The sequence below is a fragment of the Prionailurus bengalensis genome, chromosome D1 (genome assembly GCF_016509475.1).
Source record: "Prionailurus bengalensis isolate Pbe53 chromosome D1, Fcat_Pben_1.1_paternal_pri, whole genome shotgun sequence".
NCBI classification, from domain to species: domain Eukaryota; kingdom Metazoa; phylum Chordata; class Mammalia; order Carnivora; family Felidae; genus Prionailurus; species Prionailurus bengalensis.
In genome coordinates this window covers 46,413,295-46,433,722 of record NC_057346.1, presented here as the reverse complement: position 1 = coordinate 46,433,722, position 20,428 = coordinate 46,413,295, and the positions used below count along the sequence as shown (strand labels likewise).

The 20,428-nt window shown below is 37.4% G+C and overlaps 1 protein-coding gene across 1 annotated transcript in view; it reads left to right on the top strand.

The window, feature by feature from the left end:
- The window catches only part of HIKESHI (heat shock protein nuclear import factor hikeshi), a 42,865-nt gene extending 39,913 nt beyond the window's left edge, over positions 1–2,952 (top strand). Inside the window, exons 4-5 of the mRNA XM_043579993.1 lie at positions 1,825–1,943; positions 2,873–2,952. Coding sequence (XP_043435928.1) covers positions 1,825–1,943; positions 2,873–2,927 — 174 coding nt within the window. The 3' untranslated portion in view covers positions 2,928–2,952. The remainder of the gene's footprint in view (positions 1–1,824; positions 1,944–2,872) is intronic.
- The last annotated feature ends 17,476 nt before the right edge of the window (positions 2,953–20,428 follow it).

The following is a 20,428-nucleotide window of genomic DNA, read 5'->3' as shown; positions in this document are numbered from 1 at the left end:
CACCTATATATATATTTTAATAGCAATGATGGTTTATATATTTTGCCCAATTTTCTATTATTTGGCAGTTTTTAATTTTACCTTTTTGGGAAGTGGTCTTTATGTATTCTGGGTAATAATCCTTTGTTCTATATGTTGTAAGTTTTTGTCCTAGCATGTTGCTTGTCTTTTAGTATTGTTTTTGGTATTTTTTGCATGCAGATGTTATATTTTTGTGTTGATGATCATATCTTTTGTGATTTTGTGTGTGTTGTGTGTGTGTGTGTGTGTGTGTGTGTTTGAGAAGTTTTTGCTGTCCTAATGTGTGAAGATGTTAGGTTCTCTTATGGGTATTTAAAGGTTTAACCTTTTACTTTTTGAATTATGTTTGTGTGTGGTATGGGAAGGGATCTAAATTCATGTTTTCCTTAAGGAAAGGTAGGTGTCCTAACCCCATTAATTGAAAGCTAGTCCTTCTTTTTGTTTGTTTGTTTGTTTGTTTAACTCTGAGTTAATAGCATCTTTGTTATATATCACATTGTCACATAGGCTTAGATAGGTTTCTGGCCTCTCTCTTCTAATCCAGTTAGTTCATTTGTCCCTTTGCCAGTAAAAGTCTTAATATCTGTTAGGTCAGACCCCTCCTCCTGCTCATCAAAATAAGTTTAGATATTCTCCATAATAATTTTAGTATAAGCGTATTGAGTTTCATGAAAAATTTATTGGATTTTGTTGGAAATGACATTGGATTTATAGGTTTGATTTGGGGAAAATTGCTGTTGTTATATTATGTCTTCCCATCTGTGCACGTGTTGTATCTTCCCACTGAACATGGTGTATAGATCTTTTCATTTGGTTTCTTTTCTGTCTCTCAAGACAGTCTTGAAGTATTTTCCACCCCAGTTTTATCAGCTTCTTAGCAGTTTTCCTAGATATGTACAGACTGTGTCTATTCTGAATTGCAGCTTTTAAAGTTACATTTTAAAATTTTGTTGCTAGTGTGGAGGTTTGCTGTTGTTTTTTTCCTCCTGATACTGATATTTTATTTTATTTTAAAAAATTTTTTAATGTTTATTTTATTATTTTTGAGAGAGAGCACCAGAATGTGAGTCAGGGAAGGGCAGAGAGCATGAGGGAGACACAGAATCTGAGACAGGCTCCAGGCTCTGAGCTGTTTGTTGTCAGCCCAGAGCCTGAAGTGGGGCTTGAACTCACAAATGTGAGATCATGACCTGAGTCAAAGTCGGCCGCTTAACCAACTGAGCCAATCAGGCGCCCCCTGATACTGATATTTTAGTTAGTGATTTTACTGAACTCTGGATATTAGTTCAAGTAACTTAATGGTAGCCTCTTGGATTACATTACCTTTGATACTACTAGGCAAAAAGATAAAAAACTAATAAGGTATTTCCTCATTATATTTAAGGCTTTATCTTTCTGGCAAGAAAAAGACTTCTTAGAGATGGTTGTTATTTTAGATATGAGAAAGTAGTTTGATTTGAGGCGGGTGGGATTTGAGGAGGGGGCATGGTATATGTAGAGGTAGAGATAAAAGATATTTTGAAGGAAAAACATTTTTTCCCCTAAAATGAATATGTTAGGAAATTAAACTAGTTAAAAATCACAGAAATACTTTGAGATGTAAAGAAAGTACTAAAGGCAGGTTGTTAAGATTTTGTGCCACAGTGTCATTTTATGACTTTCCTTAACTTGCAGCATTAGACTGTCTTAGAACTCACAGTCCTTAAAACCAAGTTACTGCAGAAACATTTTTAATTAAAAATACTAAGGTCTAAGTGGAATATTTAGCATGATTCATTAATCTATTCATTATTAACTTTTCAGTTCACACAAAAGATGTTGGACAACTTCTACAATTTTGCTTCATCATTTGCTGTGTCTCAGGCCCAGATGACACCAAGTCCATCTGAAATGTTCATTCCAGCAAATGTGGTTCTGAAATGGTATGGGAAGTTTTGTGTCTCTAATATTAAGGCTTTTAGTAACCATATATATTTTTTGCCTGTGAATGTATTTCTTCTTTGACATTTAAACATATTCTTTTATTGTGGACATCAGCACACATTAACATTGGCATGCCATGAAAAAGTGTACTGTGGAGTTCGTATTGAGGAATATTCTTACCCAAATATTCTGTTATGTAGTAGTCAATTGAGTTGATACAGTCAGGAAAATACAATTGCCTGTGTTTAGGGACCACAATTAAGGATTGTAAATTTTCAAATATTTTAACTTGTAAGTAACCATATAGGAATCTTGAAATACAAAGCAAAATTTTTTCGTAAGTTTAGAAAGTCTTGGTCTAACGTAGACATTGTATAAGGTATCAGGGTGGTTTATACTGCATCCTATACTTAAATGATTAATCAAATTTATTTCTCAGCTTTCCCATATTTCTGTTTTATAGGTATACTTTTCACTTTGAATATCCCAGTGGTGGGATGCATAAGGAGAATTTGTTGAGCAGTGGTAGCATGGTGTAGCATGGATAGCCCTGAAAGGTATTAGGTTTGAGGTTTGTTAAAATGTAGGTATGTGACCTTGAGTAAATTCTTCCTCTCTACTCATCTATGAAATGAGGGAGGAGGAGTTAGATTTGTTTTTTTTTTCTTAGGTCCCTTCTAGCTGTCAGATTTGCAGAAGATAAAAAATTAATAAAATTTATTATGATTTGTACTCTCTGATACAAGCCAGTCATACTTAACTCACTATGCTTAGTGTCCTTTTATAAGAATAATTAAACTTTCAGATTAATATTTTAGCTTTTTTATCTCAGCTTTTTAGAAGTGACATCTAAAGTTATTTGCTTTTTAACAAGTCCTTTAATAGATTATGAAAGATCTTAATTTTCTTGTATGTTTTTCTTTTGTAGGTATGAAAACTTTCAAAGACGACTAGCACAGAACCCTCTCTTTTGGAAAACATAATTTGAATAAAATAATTTTTAATGGATTCTGAACTTTGTCATGTTTTGAAGAGAAATGCCTCCATTTAAAAGTGTGAAGTCAAAAGGATCATGAAACCTAAGTTTAAAAACTACTTATTGACTGCAGCTTAATTATAATCTTTATAAAAAATTAAACACATGGAAAAATGAAAATATGACTTCATTAATGAGTTTTTTTCCCTTAAGCTTAAAATATTCAGATGCAAAACACTTTGTTTTGGCTAGGATTTATTTTTTACTTAAAAATAAGGCATATTTACAACAATAGTGTGCCAAATGCCATTGCATTTATAATCTTTCATTTATTTTTATATTGGTTTGCTAGAGTAGTTAACTTAAAATCAGCTATATCAAAGTATGGGAAAACATATCAAATTCACATTCTTACATATGGGGAAATTATTTTCAATTAGTATTTCTTAAGATTACAAGTTTTTCCATTAACACAGGTTGGTTGTCAGTTTTATATCTGCAAATTCATACATGTTTGTTTTTTTAATAAAATTACCATGGTTAATACTGATGAGGTTATATTTAATGCTGGTAATGTTGTGAGGCATTTGTGTGTAGAATATAGGATTTAATTCCTTTGCCTATTAAGGTAAAGCTATTGTGTCTCCAGAAGGGAACCCTTGGCTCATTTATACCGGTGACATCCATTGACCAAAAACTACCAAGATCTCACCCGTAATCAAAGCTATGTTGATTAGCTAGCTGCACCAAAGGAGTCAGACACCAGAGGAACTGTGGGGTATCTCCAAAGGAAGAGTACGTACATATAGGAGTTTGGGGCCTCTAGTTAGTTTTTAAACATTTTGGCAAGGATTAGTGAAAATTTGGAAACTAGAGAGTTGCTAGTACAGTCAGTGTCGTTAGAACGCTTGACTATGCAGAGTTCTCATTAGATCGGTTTGTGGTCTTATCTTGAAACGTGTATCTGATTGAGCTAGCAATCAAAGTTTGAGCTTAGGCAATTTCTTGTGTTGTCAAAGTTTGGTAGACTTGCACGTCTTGCAAGTTGTACATTTTTGCAAATTGTAGTTTCTATTTTTTATTTAGTTTTTAATTTATATCCAAGTTAGTTAACATATAGTGCAATAATGATTTCAGGAGTAGATTCCAGTGATTCATCCCCTATGTATGACACCCAGTGATCATCCCAACAAATGTCTTCCTTTTTTAAAAAAAATTTTTTTTTTCAACGTTTATTTATTTTTGGGACAGAGAGAGACAGAGCATGAATGGGGGAGGGGCAGAGAGAGAGGGAGACCCAGAATCGGAAACAGGCTCCAGGCTCTGAGCCATCAGCCCAGAGCCCGACGCGGGGCTCGAACTCCCGGACTGCGAGATCGTGACCTGGCTGAAGTCGGACGCTTAACCGACTGCACCACCCAGGCGCCCCAACAAATGTCTTCCTTAATGCCCCTTGTAGTTTTCTCTTTCAATTTGTAATTCTCTTGTCTTTATTTGGTCTATGTTGAAGGATAGGCCATTATCTTCTGGAATTGTGATCAAGCCAGATTAATATTTCTCTTTACTGGGTTATAATTGTGTATCAAGAATCTAATGGTAGTCCTTAGTTTCAGGTCTTCATGTTAAAAATGGTTGATTGTTGTTGAATCATGTGACTTGTCATTGCTACACAACAGCATTTAAGACTCAGAACAGAAAGCATCTGCCAGCTGTAACAAAATTACCAGAAGCAAAATGAGTATTCTACTAGAATGCAAAGCCAGGAAGGAGCCTAGGTTACAAAATGCAAGCTACAAAAACATATCTCTAAGTCCAGCTGGGTCTATTCTATAGAGTCAGGTAGCTTCTTTCTTTAGCTTGGTCAAAGACCATTGTACCTGTCTAGTGATCTTTATAGATCTTTATATATAATATAATAAGTACAAACTGCCCCTTGGCTTGCCAAGAGGAAATAGAAGACCATGTCATTTCCCATGACAATCCCGTAGTGAATTTAAGCTGGTTTGTTGGACTTTCACAGCCTGAGTCAAGATTTGAACCACCTTTCCTAGTTGTATTCAAGAGAGTTTGCACTTTGAGAGATCTCCTAAGTAGCCAATTCCTGCTTCATTTTTAAAGGCTCTGGTTATCCTTCCCAAGGAAAATGCTACACTGGATAAAAAAGGGCTTTAAATATCTGAAAGCTTAAATATTATTCTGTACCACAACATAGGTTTGGGTTTAGGAGGTAGGCAAAAGCCTGGTGTAGACCTAAGTAATCCCTGGTGAGGTACAGAGACTATTAGGAACATAAATAATATTTTATCACAACAGAAATGAGCCAAAAATTGTTTCCTAGAGGTGGGCACATGTCAGTGGAGTTCAGTTCCTGCTTAGAAGTCTGGAAAATCTTTGGAGAAATGATTAGTGCCATGAGAATAGCTCCAGCATTTGTTCCCCTCCCTGGGAAGTCTAGTTCTGCCAACAATGCTCTTACGTAATTCTAGCAGAAGCATTTTGTTGACTTGGAGTACACTTTTTAGTTTTTATTCAGAATGAAGGCTGGGGCTACTGATAAGAGGAAAACTCAAGAATCAAAAGAGACCTTTGGGAGGAAATTGATCTCAGGAGTTTAAAGGAACAGGTATTACCTCTTTTATAGTAGAATTTTATAACAAGAGTAGCTGTGATCTGAGAAAACTGTAACATGGAATGCAAAAAAAAGTTTTGCATTTCTTAAGGTGGCCCCAAAAGACCATAAATGATAAAGATATCTGAGGGCATATTGAGAAAACTTTAGGATTATCTCTAGGAGGTACCAAAATATAATAAGCAAAAGAGGGAAAAAGAACAAAGGTATCAGAAAATTAATCATGTTTTTTTTTGCCTTGGGCAGAAGCAGTTCATTTTCTGTTGTCATGTCTTTGACCTGAGGGTTTGATTAGTAGTCTTCCTTCAAAGATCATGCTTCTGGAGAATCCCTGAGAATCAGTGGCTTAAAGTCTGGTGGAGTGGTTGTCCAGCTGTCTGGAGAAGATCTATGTCATTTAATTGGGAAACATGAATCCAGGAATCATTGTTTTGGACTTCTACTGCCATGCTAGTTACAATATCTGATAAGCTTATTTTTCATTGAAGGCAGTTTTTCTCTGATGTCTCTTCCAGAATATTAAATTTGCTGAAGACTGAGGATGTTACAGACAGTGATGTTTTAGTAGAATGGAGAGTTGAATTCACTATTGAGGTATAGCACAATTATAAGATTATTATAAATTATTACTATGAGACAACAAAGGTATTATGGACAGTGACAATTTTCTAGGCCTGTAATTTATTCCACAAAGTATATATTTTTTCAACACAGTTATTGTATCAGTGTTTCCATAACCATGAGTATGTTTCTTTTTACCTGAAATACATACAGTCATTTGCTTTGGTGTGAATGTGTATGTTCCCATGAAATTTATATGTTGAAATTCTAATGCCCAATGTGATGGCATTAGGGCCTTTGGGAAGTGATTAGGCCCTGAGATTAATGCCCTTATAAAAAGGACCCTAAGAGAGTTCCTTTGCCCCATCCACTATATGAGGATACAAGGAAAAGTGTGAACCTGCAAGAGGGCCCTCACCTGACCACACTAGGCAACTTTATCTTGGGCTTCCAGCCTCCAGAACTGTGAGAAATAAATTTTTGTTGATTATAAGCTACCTAGTCTTTGCTATTTTGTTACAGCAGCTTGAATGGACTAAGACACACTGAAACATTTTTATTAACACGTTTTACTTATGCATATTTTAGGAATGCTGACCTCTTGATTTTTCAGGCCGTTTTTAAGTTCGATTTTTAAAAAATTTTTAATGTTTAGTTTTGAGAGAGAGACAGTGGGATAAGGGCAGAGAGAGAGGGAGACACAAGATCTGAGGCAGGCTCCAGGCTCCAAGCTGTTGGCACAGAGCCTGATGTGGGGCTGGAATCCACCAACCATGAGATCATGACTTGAGCCAAAGTTGGATGCTTAACTGAGCCACCCAGGCACCCCTAAGTTTGATTTTTAAAAAATAATTCTTAACAATAGTTTTGAATTAATTAAAATTTGAAGAATGTCAATCTTAATTTTTCCTATTATCATTTCTTCTATAAAGTGAAGGAAACCCGGAGTGCAGGCAAAAAGACATCTTAACAATTGTATTATGCCTGAATTTGGGAAAGGCAAAATCATAAAGAAATGTCAGAGGAGACAAGGTATGAATAGGAGTCAAAAATATCCAAAGGTAAGAAATAATCTTAACCAGTATCTGTATTCAGTATACTAGGAAAAATACTAATACCACTTACCATCTGTGACCCATGGATCTATTTTTTAAAATGCTTCTAAGTAAGTTACTTCTTGAACAAGAAGTAAAAGAATGGTAAGGAACTTTATTAGAATTTTAAATAAGGAGAAAGTAACAAACTAGTTTTCATATTTTCATGGTTTTGATGACACATGTACCTGATAAGGACATTGTCTTCTGAATGTAACTCAATTGTCATGTATGAACCTGGAACATGTTCATCTTGTAAATGCTGATTCTAGATTTCAAATACATCTCGAATAGGTTCTGTGTTATTACTTTCTGGTTCTGGTATCCTCAAAATGTCACACTTGAAGAATTAATTGAAAACTGACAGCAAATGATTTTGTTGACAAGAGAATGGCTGTCTTCTTAGCTCCATGGTTGTAAGACATTTTCATTTTAGACTTATAACTACCTGTTAGAATTGTGAAATAATTTTTTATTCTGTGTCTTCTATTTCTTTCCATAACTTTTGTGTACACATCTGCTTTCCTCATTTGCCTATTTAAAAAAAGAGCTTATTGGGGCGCCTGGGTGGCTCGGTTGAGCATCCAACTTCAGCTCAGATCATGATCTTGCGGTCTGTGGGTTCAAGCCCTGCATCGGGCTCTGTGCTGACAGCTCAGAGCCTGGAGCCTGCTTCGGATTCTGTGTCTCCCTCTTTCTCTGCCCCTCCCCCGCTCATGCTCTCTCACTCTGTCAAAAATGAATAAACAATAAAAACAAAATAAAAATAAAAAAAGAGCTTATTGGGGCGCCTGGGTGGCTCAGTCAGTTAAGTGTCCACCTTCGGCTCAGGTCATGATCTCACGGTTCATGGGTTGGAGCCCTGGTTCGGGCTCTGTGCTGACAGCTCGGAGCCTGGAGCCTGCTTCTGATTCTGTGTCTCCCTCTCTGTCTGCCCCTCCCCTGCTCACACTGTCTCTCTCTGTCTCTCAAAAATAAATAAATAAAAATGTAAAAAATTAAAAACTGTCTAAATTCTAAAAAATAAAATAAAAATAAAAAAGAGCTTATTGATATATAATTCACATACCATCAGATTCACTCAAAGTGTACAATTCAGTGTTTTATAGTATGTTCATAGGTTTGTGTGACCATCATTGATCTAATTTTAGAACATTTTTATCCCCCCCTAGAAGAAGCTCCATACCCATCAGTAGTTAATCCCAGCCTCCAGCCTCCAGTCCCTTCAGCAGCCCTAAGCAGCTGCTAATCTACTTTCTTTCCTATGGATTTGCATTTTCTGTTTTTTTTTTTTTTTTTTGTAAATGGAGTCCTAATGTGTATGTCTTTTGTGACTGGCTTACTTCACTTAGCACAATGTTTTCAAGTATATCAGTACTTCATTCCGTTTTTTTTTAAGGAGATTTAAAAAAAAGAAATGTTTATTTATTTATTTTGAGAGAGAGCTGGAGCAGGGGAGGGACAGAAAGAGAGGGAGAATCCCAAGCAGTGGGCCGATGCGGGGGCTCAATATGGGGATGGAAGGGGGGCCCAAACCCAGGAACTGTGAGATCATGACCTTAGCTGAAACAAAGAGTTGCTTCTAAAAAGGCAAATGATGAAAACAGATGTGAGATTATTTCTTACCTTTGGATATTTTTGACTCCTATTCATACCTTGTCTCCTCTGACATCTCTTTGTGATTTTGCCTTTCCCAAATTCAGGCATAATAAAGTTGTTAAGATGTCTTTTTGCCTGAACTCTGGGTTTCCTTTAATATAAACCAATTAGTGCAGGAGCTTCTGTATATTAAAAAAAAATGCCTTACCATCTGATTCATTTGTCTTCTTAGGGTGCCTCTCAAATGAACAATTTTTTTCATATCAAAAATTTCCCTGATTGGCCACTCATAATTCCAAATGGCCTTTGGTAATTTTGTCATTGAGAAAGGTATGTGCAAAAATGAGAAAATAGAGGTCAGAATTCTGCCAAGAGGTAGGCCAAGTGTTTTGCAGATAAACGATAAGACAACAAGGCTGACTTAGATTAAAAGGGAAAGTATTCCTGTGTGACTCTTGGGTCATTTATCAATAGCCTCCTGGCAAGTGGAATATGAAGAGAATACCTTTCCCAAAACCAGTTTTTTCACACACAGACAAGACTAAAGAACATTTTATATGGCCTTAATTAAAAAGGTCAAATTTTTACAACTTTGCCTAAATGCTGCCAGGTTATTAAGACCTTATGAAGTAAGTCATCAGTCCTTGAAAGGGAAGTTTGGAGGACAGATTTAATGGGTCTATTTTTTTTTTTAAATGTTTATCTATTTTTGAGAGAGAGAGAGAGAGAGAACATGAACAGGGGAGAGGCAGAGAGAGAGGGAGACATAGAATCCGAAGCAGGCTCTAGGCTCTGAGCTGTCAGCACAAAGCTGCACGCGGGGCTAGAACCCAGGAACTGCAAGAACATGACCTCAGCTGAAGTTGGACCCTTAACTGACTGAGCCGCCCAGGTGCCTTTAATGTGTCTTTAACTGTCTTTTGTGAACTCCGTTTTTGGACATGCAGCAGTAGTATAGATAATACAGGCAACCGGCAAGATGACTAATGGTAAATGAAAGATTTGTCAGACTTTCACTAAGGGAAATGATTAAATAATCAGCTAGCCAGAGAGTCCCAGGGGAATTTCTTCCAAGGACAAAATCAAAAGCCCAACACTGAAGAACTCAGTGAAAAAATTGGAATTCAATTTCAGCACAAGGTTGACTCTGAGCAAGTGGAAATTAAAGGGATTTCAGATGTGCACACTACTATCCAGTAGAGGGTCCACACCACAATAGCAAGCATCTCAATGGACCTAAACCTATTAAGGTCTACAATATAAAGACCAGTAGGAATAAACTCTTATTCAAACAAAGTGAGGTTTATTAGGGTGCTGAAGCAAAGGAGAATGCACACGTAAGGGAACATTGGGCTTCTCAAATGGGAAGAATTAGGAAGGGCTTATGGTAGCTGGAGTTAATCTTATATTATCATGGCAGGGACACGTTGAAATAGTGGTCTTTAGGGTATTATGTGTAAGTGATGAATCGCTAAGTTCTACACCTGAAACTACTATACTGTAAGTTAACTAACTGGAATTTAAATAAAAATTTTGGGGGGGAAAAACAGTGGTCTTTAAAACACATGAATCCAGGTATGGTTAATTTTACACCAGTTTGTTTGAGGTCTTGTCCTAGAATAGATAGGTCTCTATGAGTTTAGATGGTTTGTTTTGTATGTTAAGGTTTGGTACAGTTTATCTCTTTTGAGAATCATATGTATCTGTTTTGCAAGTTGAAGTTTCTGTTTCAGTTCTCAGTACTCCAAGAAAATACCCATCATTTAAAAAGACAACATATTTGGGGTGCCTGGTGGTTCAGTTAGTTAAGCTTCCGATTCTTGGTTTTGGCTCAGATCATGGTCTCCCAGTTAGTGAGTTCGAGCCCTGCATTGGGCTTCATGCTGACAGTGTGGTGCATATCTCAGTCCCTTTGTACCATTGCTTTTCTATCACCTTCCGGCACCTCTCAACCTGAATTCTGAATGAGTCAAATATATGTGCCTTTTTTTTTTTTTTTTGTAAAAGGCCAGTGAATGTTGCATCAGAAAACCCTGTAACCATAATCTCTAACTTATATTTTTCAATAAACTCTTTTATTTTATTCACCACACCCATTATTTTATTCTCTAGTTGCTTTTAAGATTTTCCCTTGGTCTTTTGTTTTCAACAGTTTGAAATGATTTGCCTAAGTGGGTTTTGATTTTTTTAAAAATCCTGCTTAGTGTTTTCTTAGCTTCTTGGATCTGCGATTTGATGTCATAATTAATTTTGGAAAATTCTTGGTCTTTATTGTCTTCCAATTTTTCTAGTTTTTTTTTTTTTTTGAAATCTTTCTATAATTCTGTGTGTGTTAGACCACTACTGTTGTTCCACAGCTCTTTTCTGTTTATTTCTAATGTTTATTTATTTATTCTGAGAGAGAGCACACTTGAGCAGGGCGAGGGGCAGAGAGAGAGAGAGAGAGAGAGAGAGAGAGAGAGAGAGAGAATCCCAAGCAGGCTCTGTGCTGACAGTGGATGCAGGACTCGATCCCATGAACCGTGAAATCATGAGCTGAGCCAAAATCAAGAGTGGGATGCTTAATCGGCTGAGCCACCCACGCGCTCCCATTTGTTTATTTTTACATTTTTCTTTCTTTGTGTTTAAGTTTGGTTATTTTCAACAGACTTATATTCAAGTTCACTAAATTTTTCCTTGACTGTGTCAAATCTACTCATAAGCTGGTGAAGGCATTCTTCATTTCTATTACTGAATTTTTAGTTTCTAGTATTTTCATTCAGTTTTTTCTTATTGTTTCCATCTCTCTGCTGAAATTTCTATCTGATCTTTCATGTTGGCCATCTCTTCTCTTGGAGACTTTAACATATTAATCATACTTATTTTTAATTCCCTTTCAGTTCCAACATATGTGTCATATCTGACTCTGGTTCTGATGATTACTTTGTCTCTTAGGAAGGTAATGTTTTTTTCTGGACATTTTACATTCTTTGTCATTTTTTTAAATTGAAAGACAGACATCTTCTGTAGGATTAGACACTGAGATAAAAGTCTGTGTGCCTGGAAATAGGCATGTCTATCCTACCAGGCCTTGAGCATAGGGTTAGTGGTTGGGCTGTGTTTTGAGATTACTGACACAAGCTTAAAATTTCCCTAGCCATAGTTTGTGATTTGGGTAGGAGTGGTTTACCAGAGGTTTCCTTTTAATTTTTCTCCATTCTCACATTTATATTTTCTCTTTGTCTTACTTATTGCTAGATGCTAGTTAACTGGCAGTGAGGATTGGTGGTTGAGGTGGAGATGTTCTTTGTTCTAATTAAGCTCAGTCTTAGGCAGTCACCATGATCCTGGGTCTTGGGGATGTAGTTTTCTTAGTGCTCCTGCCTCCACAAGCACAGTTCTGAGCCCAAGACAGTTTTCAGCCTCTGTACCTGGGATAGATTTTTTTTCTCCTGTTCTCTTCTCTTGTTGCAGTGGGTTTTCCTAAGAACCCTAAAAGTGACAGTTTTTGTCTGCTGCAAATTAAGGCTTTTGTTCCCTCACTGATAGTGCAGAATCCTAGCAAGCTATTGTCTCCCTATAGCAAGGGCTGCTGTTCCCTCTCCCAAGTTTTGCACAATAAAGAGACTTTCCCAGCATTCTCCAAATCTTTTATGCGACCGCCCAGTGTGGTTCATGGTGGAAAAGCTCGTAACATGGGGCGCCTGGGTGGCTCAGTTGGTTGAGCGTCTGACTTCGGCTCAGGTCATGATCTCACAGTCTTGTGAGTTTGAGCCCCGCATCGGGTTCTGTGCTGATGGCTCATAGCCTGGAGCCTGCTTCCGATTCTGTGTCTCCCTCTCTCTCTGCCCCTTCCCTGCTCATGCTCTGTCTCTCTCTGTCTCAAAAATGAATAAAAACATTAAGAAAAACAAATTAAAAAAAAAAAAAAGCTCCTAACAGTGTTCAGACTCTTCATGTTTGCAGCTCCAGAGACTTCATCCTTTCTAACCAACTTAGCTGAACTCTTATCCTTGTTCAGCTTTATCTAGATAAGCCTAGGATTTCTCTTTCTTCCCCACCCTATGCAATCATTGGTTATGCTAAGTCCTATCATGTCTTCCTCCAAATAGTTCTTAAATTTGTTTACTTTAAAAAAAAATTTTTGTTTTGTTTTTTATTGTTGAGAGAGAGAGACAGAGACAGAGCATGAGCAGGGAGGGGCAGAAGGAGAGGGAGACACAGAATCCAAAGCAGGCTCCAGGGTCTGTGCTGACAGCACAGAACTCACGACCCCTGAGACCTTGACCTGAGCCAAAGTTGGAAGCCTAAGTGACTGAGCCACCCAGGTGCCTCAAATGTGTTTACTTCTTTATTTTTGCATCTTCAGTGCAGTTTAGGCCAGTGGCTTCTCAAACTACTCTACCTACAAATCATCTGGGACGTTATAAATGCAGATTCTGATTCAGTAGATCTGGGTTGGGGCTGCACTTGCAAGCTTCCAGGTGATGCTGTCATTGCTGCTGCTGTTCCATTGACATCATTTTGAATAGGAAGGGTTTAGTCCTTCCTTGAAAGAGTCTTCTAAAGAGTTGCTTTGCTACTTTTAATCGTTCCTTCTTCTAGTCTATTAGCTACACTGCAGTTGGAGTAATCTTTATAATATGTAAATATGATCATCTCAATCCTTAGCTTATCATCCTTCAATAATTTCTCATTGATTTAAGAATGATGTAAGGAATCATTACAGATCCTCCTTACCACTTCAGCTTTATTTCCTAATACTCATCTCCCCACTACCCCAACTTGCTCATGTTCCACCATGTGTACGGCTTGAAGTGGTCTTTGCACATTTTCTGCATGGTTTGCTCTTCTTCTATTCCCTCTGTCCTTATAATCCCTCCATAGGTCTCAGCTTTGATTTCACTTCCTCTAAGAAGCTTTCTTTGAGTTCCCAAGACTAGATAGTCTTCTTTTCTTTTTTTTTTCTCTTATAGCATCCTATGGCATTTAATCGCGCTACATTATTATTGCCTATTTGTCTAGACTAGTGCCTGGTAATTCGATTTCACCAAGTACTAGAAATCAAATTATTAAGATCTACCAATTGAGGTATCAGCCAGTATCACTCATTGATGAACTGAACTACCATCACATACCAGCTTCAAAGAGCAATCAAATTGTCATATCTTTCAGGCTTCTTTTTTTTTTTTAATTTTTTTAATGTTTTTATTTTTGAGAGAGAGACAGAGTGTGAGTGGGGGAGGGGCAGAGGAGAGGGAAACACAGAATCTGAAGCAGGCTTCAGTCTCTGAGCTGTCAGCACAGAGCCTGATGTGGGGCTCAAACTCACGAACCTTGAGATCATGATCTGGGCTGAAGTCGGATGCTTAATCGACTGAGCCACCCAGGTGCCCCTCTTTCAGGCTTCTTTTGACTGCTGAAATGACTGATAACTATTTGAATACTGGGTATGTGTTGTATTTTTAAAGGAAAACCACATAAATAATGAGACTGCATGGTATAACTAACATATGTGTTTCTTTTTTTAATGTTTATTTGTTTTTGAGAGAGAGAGAGAGAGAGAGAGAGTGTGCACAAGTGGGGGAGGGGCAGAAAGAGGGGGAAAGAGGATCCAAAGTGGGCTCTGCTCTGACAGCAGAGAGTCTGATGTGGGGCTCGTACTCTTGAACCACAAGATCATGACCTGAGCCAAAGTTGGACACTTATCCAACTGAGCCACCCAGGTGCCCCAAAATGTATTTCTTGTTTGGAATTTTATTTCCTTAATGTGGTCTGTGTTCTTGGGGTTTGAAAAAATGGAAAAGATAGTGGTAGGTTAAAATCCTTCAAAACTTGGGGGTCAATATGGAGAAAAACAGAAGGAAGAATAGATACTCTGTATAGGTCTCTATCTATTAAAGAAAGTGAATTAGTAATAACCTTCCAAAGCAGAAAATGCCAAGCCCAAATGGGTTAACTGTGAGTTTTACAAGAAACATTTAATGAAGAAATTAATACTGAGTATCTACAGTCTCTCCCAGAAGATAGAAGCAGAGGGAATACTTCTGAACTCATTCTGAGGCCAGCATCATCCTAACACTAAAGACATTACAAGAAAAGAAACTACAGATCAATATCTCTCATGAACTGAGATGCAAAAATCCTCAATAAAGTATTAGCAAATTAATTCAACAATGCATAAAAATAATTATATGCCATGACCCAAGTTCGATTTAACCCAGTTATTCAAGGCGGGTTTAATATTTAAAAATCAATTGATAGAGCAGAAATCAATGCTATTGAAACCAAAAAAACCCGGTAGAACAAATCAATGAAACCAGAAGCTGGTTCTTTGAAAGAATTAACCAAATTGATAAACCACTAGCCAGTTTGATCAAAAAGAAAAAGGAAAGGACCCAAATAAATCAAGAATGAAAGAGGAGAGATCACAACCAACACAGCAGAAATGCAAGCAATAATAAGAGAATATTATGAGCAATTATACGCCAATAAAATGGGAAATCTGGAAGAAATGGAAAAATTCCTAGAAACACATAAACTACCAAAACTGAAACAAGAAATTGAAAATTCGAACAGACTCCTAACCAGTAAAGAAGTTGAATTAGTAATAAAAAATCTCCCAAAAAACAAGAGTCCAGGGTGAGATGGCTTTCCAGGGGAATTCTACCAAACATTTAAGGAAAAGTTAACACCTGTTCTCTTGAAGCTGTTCCAAAAAAATAGAAATGGAAGGAAAATTTCCAAACTCTTTCTATGAAGCCAGCATTACCTTGATTCTAAAACCAGACAAAGATCCCACTAAAAAGGAGAACTATAGACCGACTTCCCTGATGAACCTGGATGCATTGTTGAGGAACAAGGTATTAGCCAACTGGATCCAACAATACATTAAAAAAATTGTTCACCACAACCAAGTGGGATTTATACCTGGGATACAGGGCTGGTTCAGTAACCGCAAAACAATCAATGTGATTCATCACATCAATAAAAGAAAGGTCAAGAACCACATCCTCTCAATAGATGCCGAGAAAGCATTTGATAAAATACAGCATTCTTTCTTGATAAAAACTCTTAAGCAATTAGGGATAGAAGGATCATACCTCGAGATCATAAAAGCCATATTTGAAAGACCCAACACTAATATCATCCTCAATGGGGAAAAACTGAGAGCTTTCCCCCTAAGGTCAGGGTCAAGACAGGGATGTCCAGTCTCACCACTGTTCTTCAACATAGTATTGGAAGTCTTAGCCACAGCACCAGACAACACAAAGAAATAAAAGGCATCCAGATCAGCCAGGAGGAGGTCAAACTTTTACTCTTTGCAGATGACATGATACTCTGTATGGAAAACCTAGAAGATTACACCAAAAAAAAAAAAATTACGGAAAACACTAGAACTGATCCATGAATTCAGTAAAGTGGCAGGATATAAAATCAATGCATAGAAAAACCTATACACTGAAAACTATAGAAAGCTTATGAAAGACATTGAAGAAGACACAAAAAAATGGGAAAATATTCCATGCTCCTGGACAGGAAGAACAAATATTGTTAAAATGTCAATACTAGCCAAAGCAATCTACATATTCAATACAATACCTATCAAAATAACACCAGCATTCTTCACAGAGCTAAAACAAACAATCCTAAAATTTGTATGGAACCAGAAAAGGCCCTTAGTAGCCAAAGCAATCTTGAAAAAGAAAACTAAGGCTGGAGGCATCACAATCCCGGACTTCAAGCTGTATTACAAAGTTGTGATCATCAAGACTGTATGGTACTGGCACAAAAATAGACACTCAGGTTAATGGAACAGGATAGAGAACCCATAAATGGACCCACAAACGTATGGACAGCTAATCTTTGACAAAACACCAAAGAATATCCAATGGGATAAAGACAGTCTCTTCAGCAAGTGATGCTGGAAAAACTGGACAGTAACATGCAGAAAAATGAACCTGGACCACTTTCTTACACCATACACAAAAATAAATTCAAAATGGATGAAAGACCTAAATGTAAGACAGGAAGCCATCAGAATCCTTGAGGAGAAAGCAGGCAAAAAAACCTCTTTGACCTTGGCCACAGCAACTTAGCATGTCTCCAGAGGCAAGGGAAACAAAAGCAAAAATGAACTACTGGGAACTCATCAAAATAAAAAGCTTCTGCACAACAAAGGAAACAATCAGCAAAACTAAAAGGCAATTGACAGAATGGGAGAAGATATTTGCAAATGACATCCAATAAAGGGTTAGTATCCAAAATCTATAAAGAACTTATCAAACTCAACACCCAAAAAACAAATAAACTAGTGAAGAAATGGGCAAAAGACATGAATAGACACTTCTCCAAAGAAGACATCCACATAGCCAACCAACACATAAAAAAATGCTCCACATCACTCATCATCAGGGAAATACAAATCAAAACCACAATGAGATACCACCTCACACCTGTCAGAATGGCTAACACTAACAACTCAGGCAACAACAGATGTTGGCGAGGATGCAGAGAAAGAGGATCTCTTTTGCATTGTTGGTGGCAATGCAAGCTGGTGCAGCCACTCTGGAAAACAGTGTGGAGTTTCCTCAAAAAATTAAAAATAGAACTATCCTATGACCCAGCAATTGCACTGCTAGATGTTTACTGAAGGGATACAGGAATTCTGTTTTGAAGGGCCACATGCACCCCCATGTTTATAGCAGCACTATCAACAATAGCCAAAGTATGGAAAGAGCCCAAATGCCCATTGGTGGATGAATGGATAAAGAAGATGTGGTGTATATATATACAATGGAGTATTACTTGGCAATCAATCAAAAAGAATGAAATCTTGCCATTTGCAACTACGTGGATGGAACTAGAGGGTATTATGCTAAGCGAAATTAGTCAGAGAAAGATAAAAATCATATGACTCCCCTCATATGAGGACTTTAAGATAAAAAGCAGATGAACATAAGGGAAGGGAAGTAAAAATAATATAAAAATAGGGAGGGGGACAAAAGAGAAGAGACTCATAAATATAGAGAACAGAGGGTTGCTGGAGGGGTTGTGGGAGGAGGGATGGGCTAAATGGGTAAGCAGCATTAAGGAATCTATTCCTGAAATCATTGTTGCACTATATGCTAACTAACTTGGATGTGAATTTAAAAAATAAATAAAATGAAAAAATCAATTGATGTAATCCATCCTATCAGTAGGCTAAAGAAGGAAAATCACATAATCATTTAAATAGATACAGGAAAAAAATTGACAAAATCCAATACTCATTCATGATAATAACTCTCAGCAAACTGGCAGTAGAGGGGAACATCTTCAATTTGACAAAGGACACCTACAAAACACCTACAGCTAACATCATACTTAATGGTAAAACACTAGATGCTTTCCTACTAAGATTAGGAACAAGGCAAGGATGTTGCCTCTCACCACTTCTTTTCGGTTGTACTGGCAGTCCTAGTTAATGCAATAATACAAGAAAAGGTATACTGATTGGAAAGGAAGAAATAAAACTTTTTGTTTGCAGATGATACAATCATATATGTAGAAAATCCAAACAAATTGACAAAACAAAACCCTTGGAACTACTCAGTGGTTATATCAAGGTTGCCAGATACAAGATTAATATACAAAAATCAGTCACTTTTCCATATACTAGCAATGAGCAAATGGAATTTGAAATTAAAAAACACAATGCCATTTATATTAACACCCTCAAAATGAAGTACTTAGGTATAAATCTAACAAAATAAGTAAAATATCTATATAAGGAAAAGCACAAAACTGTGATGAAAGAAATCAAGAACTAAATAAACAGAGAGATTACATGTTCATGGATAGGCTGATACAATGTTATCATGTCAGTTCTCCTTAACTTGATCTATATGTAGATTTAATGCAATCCCATTAAAATACAAGCAATTAATTTGGTGGGTATCAACAAACTGATTCTAAAGTCCATATGAAGAGGCAAAAGACTCAGAAGAGCCCATTCAGTGTTGAAAAAGAGCAAAGTGGGGTGCCTGGGTGGCTCACTCAGTTAAGCGTCCAACTTCAGCTCAGGTCATGATCTCACAGTCTGTGAGTTCGAGCCCCATGTCAGGCTCTGTGCTGACAGCTCAGAGCCTGGAGCCTGCTTCAGATTCTGTGTCTTCCTCTCTCTCTGCCCCTCCCCTGCTCATGCTCTGTCTGTCTCTGTCTCAAAAATAAATAAAAATGTTAAAAAAAATGAAAAAGTGCAAAGTTGGGAACACCTGGATGACTCACTTGGTTGAGCATCTGACTCTTGATTTCAGCCCAGGTCATGATTCCAGGCTTGTGGGATTAAGCCCTGTATCAGGATCCACACTGAGCATGGAGCCTGCTAAGATTCTCTCTCTCTCTCTCTCTCTCTCTCTCTCTCTCTCAATTCTCTCTATCTCTCCCTCCCTCCCCCTTCTACCTCTCCCCCATCCCCTGCTCATGCTTTCTCTCTTTCTAAAATAAAGAAAGAAAAAGAACAAAGTTGGACAACTGACAGTGTCTAGCTCCAAGACTTACTATAAGGCTACAGTAAGACAGTGTGGTATTGGCAAAAGACTAGACAAATAGATCAGTGACACAGAATAGAGGGCCCAGAAATAGACCCATATAAATATAGGCAACTCATCTTTGGCAAAGGAACAAAAACAATACAATGGGGCAAAGATAGTTTCTTCCACAAATGGTGCCAGAACAACTGGTCATTCACACGCAGAAAAGAATCTAGACACAGACATTATACCCATCACAAAAATTAACCTAAAATGGATAATAGACCCAAATAGAAAGTATGAAGCTATAAAATTCCTGGAGGACAACAGAGGAGAGAATCTCAATGACCTCAGGTGTGGCAATGACTTTTTTGATACAGCAAAGGCATGATCCATAAAAGACTTGATAGTTGTCAGCAGTCATGTTGACTCTGTTTCCCTGTATCAAATATATTCTTCTCCCTATGTTCCAAGATGATAAAGAGTCCGTGGGCAGGGAGCAGGAATTTGGCTTTTGGTCTACTTAACTCTTTCCCTTGCTCTGTACAAGAGCAGAGCTAGACCTAACTGCTAAGCCACAAGGTGATAGAGTATCTCAGGAGAGATTCTCCTTGTTTCTTTGTCTTTTGGACAAGCCACTCTTCAACCCACAAAAGAAGAGTTTTAACCCCTAGTTTCTTTTTTTTGTCTCATAAATTCTCTTGCATAATATTTTCATTGGAGTATACATTTGGTCCTTCTTTTCTCCTCCATTTGTCTTTGCAGAGAGAGAGGTTCTGTAAAGTGGGGGAGAACAAGGGGAGTCCATTGAGTGCCTCCCAGCTGCAGCTGGTCTCCTCTAAAATACCTCAAATTAGTATGCTACTATGAGGATTGATTTCTATTCTAGGACTCCCAATCTAATCTACATTAGAAATGTCTAATTTTCCTACTGGCATTTGCCCCTTTCTTTTTCTGATTTGCATTTAAAAGGACCCTCACCTTAACTGCACGTAGCTCTGCTTAAGCTACCTGACTAACTGAAGCTAGGATTTAAGTGTTTTTCCTTAATGCTCAAGTTTATTCTCTGATGAATGAATGGGAGGATGTATAGCCTCATTTTATGCCACCACACTGGTCTTTTGGTTGTTTT